This window comes from Triplophysa rosa, linkage group LG17, assembly GCF_024868665.1.
Source record: "Triplophysa rosa linkage group LG17, Trosa_1v2, whole genome shotgun sequence".
Taxonomy (NCBI): domain Eukaryota; kingdom Metazoa; phylum Chordata; class Actinopteri; order Cypriniformes; family Nemacheilidae; genus Triplophysa; species Triplophysa rosa.
Genome location: NC_079906.1, coordinates 4,006,754 through 4,016,499, shown reverse-complemented (window position 1 = coordinate 4,016,499; position 9,746 = coordinate 4,006,754). Strand labels below are relative to the sequence as shown.

Genomic DNA, 9,746 nt, shown 5'->3' with positions numbered 1-9,746 from the left:
AGCTGCGCCATGTGGTAAATGTTATTATGTCCGATTGAGTTAGACTTGGAGGACTGCGCCATCTAGAGTTTCATGACGGAACTTTGTATATATCTGCCAAATATTGTCCTATTGTAACAAACCATATATCAATGGAAAGCAAATTGATTCAGCTTTCATATGACGTAAAAATCTCAATTTCGAAAAATTGACCCTTAAGACCCTTTTGTTGTCCAGGGTCACATATTAGGGATTTAGGCATGAAGCGATAAATCACTGATTGTGCTGACCAAACCATAAGGCCTAGACAGAAGAAACCCGGTGGTAGTACTCCAGTTAGGGACACCTTCACACAGATTCACCCCAATCGTCCAGTGGGGGGTGCAATCAACAGTAATCAAAGCAAGAAATTAACACATTTCTGATCACGGGACCCATGATGCTAGTGCAGTGCTTTATGAATTGAGAGTTTTTAGCCGTTGTCTTCTAAGACAAAACACGAAGCTGGTTCTAAACAGGGCCGTACGCAGGATTTTAGAAATACCGAGGTCCAAAAACTGAGTTTGTCCCAAACAAATGATTTTGAAGTTCTTGCTCTACATATGTTTTTAAGTTTTGAGTGCAAATTACAAAACAATTGCTAAAATCGTGTCTTTTTTATGTTTATCAGTAATGAAACGCATGGTCAATTGAAATTTTTATACAAATACTACCAGATTGACATCTTTCATAAGGAGCATTTGGGTTTGGAGTGACATAAAGTAAGAGAGTGATAACAGAATTCCTGAGTGAACTTTTGAGTGAAGAATTTTTTTGAATGAACTATTTTGTGAAGTTACAGAGATATGATATCAAATTACAAAAGTTGCAGACATGTGGGTTTTTATAAAAAATAGGTCAACTTAAAATAATATAGAAACAGAATTAAAGAGCGAGAATTAATTTAAAAGTGATGCATTTGAATTATTTGCAAATCATATAGTTGTTTTAATATAGGCTAACCACAACCTATAAACACACCTGAGTTAAAGCCACGCGGTTTAGCATGAACTACTGAAAGTCTGGTAATGTTTTGTCTCCTCAAATTTACATTAAACACGTAAATGATATCTTTTTGGCGTTTTGTAGTTTGGATTAATGTTACTGGATATTACAATCGGTCATTTACGGTTTGTTGTTTAAATGTTGACGTGCGCTCAAATCGAGAGCGCAAACTCGCGAGCGCTCTGAAAAGAGGGAGAAAGCGACGCAGTCAGTGTTTTGAACGCGTTTTTAGACGCGATGGCTCCTAACATTTCTATGATAAAGTATTAAACATTTAGATACTTCGATCTCGCTCTTTCACAGTAGAAACTGAACTCAAGCTCGACTTCTGATAATGGTAAATCCCACCTTCTTTCACTTGATTGGCCAACTCAATCAGATTGACACTAAAGAGCGCTGTTAGACAGCTGAGGTAGATCAGATCTGAGATCAGCTATCTAGGCGTTTTCTACAATATTCCACAAAACTACCGAGGTCTGGAGTCCTCGGGGAACCTCAATGGTAGGTACGGCCATGGTTGTAAATACAGTTGTTAAAATAGGATATTTGTTTAAGCCTTGTTCAATGACATACCAAAGGTCACAAAAAAAATCAGGTGTCATTGGGTTTCATGTGTGTGTAAATGGTCGTATATCGTGATATTGAAAAGCAGTTCAGACACGTTAACGTTTGTTGGGCCTTGTAATAATTAAACAGTTTTGGGATCTATGGTTATAATGTAGCACCAATCCAGGAAACTGTTAAATCATAAAAAATGAATCTGTTGATTGTGTTGTTGCTTCCTTGTTTTTCAAGACATATTAACAGACCAGTAAAGCTTTACCGCAGATCAGGAACTATAAACTCTAAAACACATTTTTTAAATAATGTTTGTGCCACAGCTGCCCTATACGAACAGTATTGGTGATTATTTTGTTTCTGTAATGGTTAATCTATCAGTATGTGTATGGTCTTTAGTCACAGTAGTATTTTTAATGCTAAAATATAATTGTATCCATGAGTTTTCAAATGTACTGTTACTACAGGAAAGCCAGAAGAAACAGTAAAGCCCTTTATTTTTCTTTAGATGCCCAATTACTGACAACAGAGAAAAGTATGTAACTAAATGCCAGCAAGAAAGCAAGCTGTTATTAAGACCAAAAGGAGATGTTTTTATGAATAAATAACAATAAAAATGTTTCGTTTTAAACAAGTTTTTGACAAATTGGTAAAATTTGTATTTAATTTAGCACTGAATGTATAAAGTTTTAATTTTAACATTTGTAAACCATTTGGAGGTTAGTACGTTAAAGATTTTCATTTATAACCAGCATGGAATTCGCTCCCATGCCCCCCAAAATCTCGGCACCCAACAACCCCCTTTTGGGTTGTGTTATTTTCCTTATTACATTGGACTGGCACAACAACTCCTTTATCAGACCAAGGTCAGGTAACTGATCAACGGCATATGGGACTGACATTGCAAACTGAGGTATATCTCACCATTATTACGGTGGAGACTGTTGAAGGCTAACTAAAGCGACTAAAACAGAACATCTCTGGAAACACGTTGAGTTGCTCCTGCCCTTTTTTTAAATGACCAGAAGCATTTTTTTTAAGGCATGTATAAAAAAGTAATCCTTTTAAATTTCCAATATGGCTTTTACCAAGTTAACCATAACTAAGAGAACACCAATAACGCTATAGTTTGAAAAGCTTGTAGTTTATGTTGATGCATGGCATCTGTGTTTTGTCTCCTCTCATCAGTGCTGTCTAACTGCTTGTGATGTTTGATATCCTCCACGGTGTGCATAGTCAATAAAACTTGGTCTCGCAAATACACCAAAAATCTAACATTTTCAATGCATAGATTTTCGAAACGAGGTTCTTTTTAGTTTTCTAAAATTAAAACTTTGACAACGTTTTCTGTTCATTGAAATCAAATTTTGACCTAAAAATTATTGACAAAAACTTAACTAAAGGAAAAAATGCCTAAAAAATAAACTGAAATAAGTTTAAAGCACTAAAATTATAATAAACAAAAACTAAAATAAAAATGAATATTACAGCAACATAAAAAATTAACAAATAAATTATAAAATTACAAAAGCATATACCAAAATTGCTAAAACTTCATCTAAGTTGAAGAAAATCTAAAATTTGACTAAATTCTACAAAGACCCGCCTCCTGTGGGCGATTTCTTGATCGCCCCTCAGCTGAAATTGAGACGTGCAGAGAGGCCATATTGTGATGATGAAAACATATATTTTCCACAGATGATTATCTATAACATTACATTACGCAAATATACATTTAAAAAAATTATATAATTATTATTTTGTGTGTGTAGCTCAGGGAGGGCGGCGCCCTCTGTTGGCCAGCCGCCACTGCTTAAATTACATCAGAAGCTAATTAATTTGCATTGAGGTTGGTCAATTCTTTGCCTACATAATAAAAGGTTTGAGTTTTGCATTTTCTGTATTATTGTATCTTGTATTATTTGTATTTAAATTAGGGTTAAAAAATTAAAAACCCTTTAAACACAGTCATGGGTTTGATTGGGTTCTATACGGTCACTGTGGTTAAATGAGAATGTTTCATTTTTATGATAATATACTTAATTTTTCATCTCTCTTCTTCAGGTGTCGATGTTCTGTCACGGTGCAAGAGTTGGTTTTTACCAGGGTGACATCTCTCTGCTAATGGATGACATTAAGACCCTGAAGCCCACCTTCTTCCCGGTGGTCCCCCGGTTACTCAACCGGATCTACGACAAGGTCTGTGCGAATGTCAATGATGAGTTTATGGACAGAAAAATGAACAATGATCATTGATTTAATATATTGATGTCGTGTAGATTCTGGGCTCCGTTACATCTCCATTGAAAAGAGCCATTCTGCATTACGCGGTGAGGAGAAAACAGGCCGAACTGAGCAGTGGAGTCGTGAGAAATAACAGCTTGTGGGACAGACTGATCTTTAATAAGATACAGGTGAACCGCTCTCACATGACAATCACGCAGCTGTTTGAGATGTGAGAAAGCGCCCCCTTGTGGACACTTAAAATCTTTTACATCTGTGACATGATCTGAAAGAAAATTCTGTCATCATTTACTCACCCTCAGATTGTTCCAAACCTGTATACATTTCTTGGTTTCTGCTTAACACAAAGGAAGATATTTGGAAGAATGTCAGAAACCAAACAGATCTCATCCCCTATTGACTCCCATAGTATTTATTTTCTCTACTATGGCAGTGACTGGGGGATGAGATCTGTTTGGTTACTGACATTCTTCCAAATATCTTTCTTTGAAATCCTGTTTCAAAGAAAAAAGTTTTCATCATATTTGATATCATTACACTTTGTATATTAGTCCCTGGTCACCCACCCTGATATCTGAATCATATCTTTCTCACTCCTGCTGTAGGCCAGTCTTGGTGGAAACCTGCGTTTTATTCTCACCGCGTCCGCACCGATTTCTCCCACTGTCCTGTCCTTCCTCAGGGCCACTCTTGGTTGTCTGGTGACCTCACTTACGATGTTAATATTGTAAGATACTGTAGAATGTTGTGTACCTGGGTTATGTGACTGTGGGGATTTAATGTATCTGACTGCAGATTTTTGAGGGTTACGGGCAGACGGAGTGCACCGCTGGCTGTACCTTTTCAATGCCCGGAGACTGGAGTGCAGGTTTGTGCTCACAGCACCTCCATCTCCTTGCCTGTATCATGTCTGTGGTGTGTTTGGTATGCTTGTAATTTTTGGAAAAATATGCAGGATGTATATATTGCACAGTAGCTATTCTGGATATACATATTTGCATGCAACATTTGCAAAAGAGTGCCGTCAGTTCAGATTGATGTCTGTATTTTTTTGTAAAAAACAACAGTTTTTCCCTGAAGTCTGAGACAACCGTTCACTTTTAACTTTCAAGGGCACAAGACGTGTTTTAGAGTGCCTGTAGATTATTTCTGATAAGCAAAAGAAACTGATTAAGAAACGTTAATTGGCTAAACTTGCCTATCAAATATTTTGAATGTAGACTGCGATACCAAGCTCAACCACTAGATGTCAATATACCATACGGTTTCTTTGAATAAAATGAACATACAACAAAATTCGACAAATCGTTTATTTAATACAATTATACAGTAAAATAACAATACAAATGAAAATGTACATAAATTAAATAAAATATAAATAGTTCTATTTTTAGACACTAGCCAAACACAAACCGGAAGTTAACTGCAGTCCAGGCGAGCGCGCGTCTGATGAAACTGTCTATAATGTTGTAAATAACATGAAGTATCTCTGACAGACCGATCAAATCACTTTATAAGATCTCAATTTATTGTTATGAGCTGAGGGAATAACTTTTATATTAAATGTGGCAGCGTTTTGGACTTTCAAAGATGCGGCGTCTCAGGACGTGCTTTCTAAAGCACACCGTTCTTCAAGTCTCTCCCTTTATTTGTAATGTTAAGGTGGGCCAGCGAAAGATGATTTTTTTCGCGCAGGCCGCCAGTTGACTGGCCCTGAAGTTGAGAGTTAAAATATGACTATGAACGTGACGGTTTGTCATTTCGTTGTATTTACTTGGAATTCCCCTCAAAGTGAGCCCTGCTTACAGTGGTGTTAATGTTGCTCAGGTCACGTCGGAGCTCCGTTACCCTGCGCCATGGTGAAATTAACTGACATCCCGGACATGAACTACTATGCCAAGAATGGAGAGGGAGAGGTCAGTGTCTTTATCAGAACTTCTCTCGTCACAATAGATTACATGAGCCTAAGAGAAGAGACAAAAAGTCAATAATCAAAAGATTTATGTTAAACCATTTTAATGTATGTGTTTTTGATTATTTAATTCTTTCTTTCGTGCCTTTTACGTTTCTGATGAAATAAAATGAAGTTTACTGTTGACTGTCGAGCTCCTGAAAAGGCAAATCAGTCAAAGCAGTGTTAAAGTGATCAATAGGACTTGTGCACCATATGTTGAGTTCTTTGAAACTTTGTGTTTGTATCAGATCTATGTAAACATGAACACCGTGCCCAACTTTTAAATCTTTAGTACATGCATGCACATATTCCAATAGTCACATGACACTCGAAAACCAATGCTTGTTCCACACCTGTTGTTGTGGTTGTGGGTGTTTTGGCTTTTTCCCTTAAAACGTATTTTTCAATAAGATTTCACATTTGGTCTTGTAGCAAAGCAGCTTCACAGAAATAAAAATAGTTTAGGTCTAGAAACACCTTGATTGTTGTTGTTACCTATAAACATGATGCTAAAATGACAACTTCCGAAAGCTATTGAACTCTTGTTTGCTGTTTTGTATCTGCGCACATTAGCTGTCTGTGTAATATGCGCATGTGTGTTAGATCTGTATCCGGGGTCACAGTGTCTTCCGTGGATACCTGCGAGACGAGGAGAGGACAGGAGAAGCTCTGGACGCTGACGGCTGGCTCCACACTGGAGATGTGGGACAATGGCTGCCAGTAAGAGACGATTAACTCCAAAAAGCCATTCACTTAATGCCGTGTGTGGCACATAAATGTCCAAAAGTGTCCAATTTTAATATATACTGTACTGTAAATTTCAGATGTATGAATATTTTCCAGTGTAAGCATTGTTATGTGTCTGGTCTCAGAATGGGACACTGCAGATTATAGACAGAAAGAAGCACATCTTTAAGCTGTCTCAGGGCGAGTACATCGCTCCGGAGAGAATAGAAAATGCCTACACTCGCTGTGTTCCAGTACTACAGGTGTTTGTGCATGGAGATAGTCTACAAGTAAGTGCGCACGCACACTGTCACTCAAATGGTGTTAGTACAGGTGTCACATAGGTTGCTCACCTGAATATTTATAGTAATTTATGCACTTTTTGTTCTGGCTAGGCAGGGAGCTTACTAGGTTTTAAAACACAGTCGTGTGTTGTTCAAAGTACCTTTTAAGTGTGCTGAGAAAACGACAATAATTCTCGTCATGTGTTCAGTCTCATCTCATAGGAATCGTCGTTCCAGACCCAGAGGTGTTTGTTAACTGGGCCAAAGAGAGTGGAATTGTGGGATCGTATGAAGAGCTCTGCCAGAATCCAGTGAGCTTTCCCACTGTACACAATACACTGCAGTAAATCACCATCTTGATAAACGGAGACGGACAATGTGCTCAGTCAGTTCTGACATTCTAAGTTCTACAGTTCTTTTCAGTGAATAATCAAATATTGGGTTTGAACAATAGGATGTGACGAAGGCTGTGCTGGAGGATATGACATCAGTGGGCAAGGAGGCGGGACTGAAGTCATTTGAGCAGGTAAAGGAATATTCATTTGGATCTATGGTATGCTGTCGATTACCACAGACAACTGGGTTGATATTTCGTTTGGAGAAACATGGTTACAGTCCAGTACCATGAATGTTTTTGTTGTTATAGGCCATTTTGAGCGATAGCTCATTTTTTATCCACCAATGGGTCCGTGGACCCTTGATGTGAACAGCCCTTTATCTGACATATACTACTGGTCAAAAGTTTCAAAATGCACTTTTTGTTTTTTGCATTTTATCAAGCAGCTTCTTGAGGTCTCACACTGAAATGCTTTTTTTCAACAGTATTGAAGTCATTTTTGTCTTTGCCTGTTTCTTTATTAATCAGTGATCAATTAAACAATTTTTTTTAACAAAATGTGAAGATTTGCACTGAAGGAAATGAATGTTTTGGCACTATTACATTTGTATGCAAAACAAATGTGAAAACATTAAACGTATACCCAGAGATCAAAAGGTTTTTGAGATCAATGACAAACATTTTAGTCAGCTGACCCTAACCTTTAACCAGTAGAGCGCATCCTTCATGTCAAGTCATGAGAAAGTAACCGGGTGTACATTTTAGTTGTTCATGACATGGTGTGATCGCACAGACATGGTAGTGATTTTTATTAGGTGCGATGGTTTTATTTTTTAAATACAAACCCGATTCCAAAAAAGTTGGGACACTGTACAAATTGTGAATAAAAAAGGAATGCAATAATTTACGAATCTCATAAACTTATATTTTATTCACAATAGAATATAGATAACATATCAAATGTTGAAAGTGAGACATTTTGAAATGTCATGCCAAATATTGGCTCATTTTGGATTTCATGAGAGCTACACATTCCAAAAAAGTTGGGACAGGTAGCAATAAGAGGCCGGAAAAGTTAAATGTACATATAAGGAACAGCTGGAGGACCAATTTGCAACTTATTAGGTCAATTGGCAACATGATTGGGTATAAAAAGAGCCTCTCAGAGTGGCAGTGTCTCTCAGAAGTCAAGATGGGCAGAGGATCACCAATTCCCCTAATGCTGCGGCGAAAAATAGTGGAGCAATATCAGAAAGGAGTTTCTCAGAGAAAAATTGCAAAGAGTTTGAAGTTATCATCATCTACAGTGCATAATATCATCCAAAGATTCAGAGAATCTGGAACAATCTCTGTGCGTAAGGGTCAAGGCCGGAAAACCGTACTGGATGCCCGCGATCTTCGGGCCCTTAGACGGCACTGCATCACATACAGGAATGCTACTGTAATGGAAATCACAACATGGGCTCAGGAATACTTCCAGAAAACATTGTCGGTGAACACAATCCACCGTGCCATTCGCCGTTGCCGGCTAAAACTCTATAGGTCAAAAAAGAAGCCATATCTAAACATGATCCAGAAGCGCAGGCGTTTTCTCTGGGCCAAGGGTCATGTAAAATGGACTGTGGCAAAGTGGAAAACTGTTCTGTGGTCAGACGAATCAAAATTTGAAGTTCTTTTTGGAAAACTGGGACACCATGTCATCCGGACTAAAGAGGACAAGGACAACCCAAGTTGTTATCAGCGCTCAGTTCAGAAGCCTGCATCTCTGATGGTATGGGGTTGCATGAGTGCGTGTGGCATGGGCAGCTTACACATCTGGAAAGGTACCATCAATGCTGAAAGGTATATCCAAGTTCTAGAACAACATATGCTCCCATCCAGACGTCGTCTCTTTCAGGGAAGACCTTGCATTTTCCAACATGACAATGCCAGACCACATACTGCATCAATTACAACATCACGGCTGCGTAGAAGAAGGATCCGGGTACTGAAATGGCCAGCCTGCAGTCCAGATCTTTCACCCATAGAAAACATTTGGCGCATCATAAAGAGGAAGATGCGACAAAGAAGACCTAAGACAGTCGAGCAACTAGAAGCCTGTATTAGACAAGAATGGGACAACATTCCTATTCCTAAACTTGAGCAACTTGTCTCCTCAGTCCCCAGACGTTTGCAGACTGTTATAAAAAGAAGAGGGGATGCCACACAGTGGTAAACATGGCCTTGTCCCAACTTTTTTGAGATGTGTTGATGCCATGAAATTTAAAATCAACTTATTTTTCCCTTAAAATGATACATTCTCTCAGTTTAAACATTTGATATGTCATCTATGTTGTATTCTGAATAAAATATTGAAATTTGAAACTTCCACATCATTGCATTCTGTTTTTATTCACAATTTGTACAGTGTCCCAACTTTTTTGGAATCGGGTTTGTAGATGTAGCACAGTGCACACATTTATTCATGGTGCAGGACACAGGGATATCTGGCTTCCAATACAGTTGCATTTGCAGTTCATGTGTTTCCTATTTGTTTCACATTTCCTAAATGTGTTTTTACACGGACTGAAGTCAAAATAATTTTCTGTGGTAATAAACAACACAACGTTTATTTTTTGCA

General features: G+C 38.0%; 1 protein-coding gene across 1 annotated transcript in view; it reads left to right on the top strand.

Moving 5' to 3' along the window:
* acsl2 (acyl-CoA synthetase long chain family member 2) overlaps nt 1–9,746 on the top strand; it is a 36,779-nt gene that overhangs the window by 25,579 nt on the left and 1,454 nt on the right. The window contains exons 12-20 of the mRNA XM_057356411.1: nt 3,646–3,780; nt 3,861–3,995; nt 4,431–4,526; nt 4,621–4,693; nt 5,653–5,741; nt 6,383–6,499; nt 6,652–6,795; nt 6,999–7,100; nt 7,244–7,315. Coding sequence (XP_057212394.1) covers nt 3,646–3,780; nt 3,861–3,995; nt 4,431–4,526; nt 4,621–4,693; nt 5,653–5,741; nt 6,383–6,499; nt 6,652–6,795; nt 6,999–7,100; nt 7,244–7,315 — 963 coding nt within the window. The remainder of the gene's footprint in view (nt 1–3,645; nt 3,781–3,860; nt 3,996–4,430; nt 4,527–4,620; nt 4,694–5,652; nt 5,742–6,382; nt 6,500–6,651; nt 6,796–6,998; nt 7,101–7,243; nt 7,316–9,746) is intronic.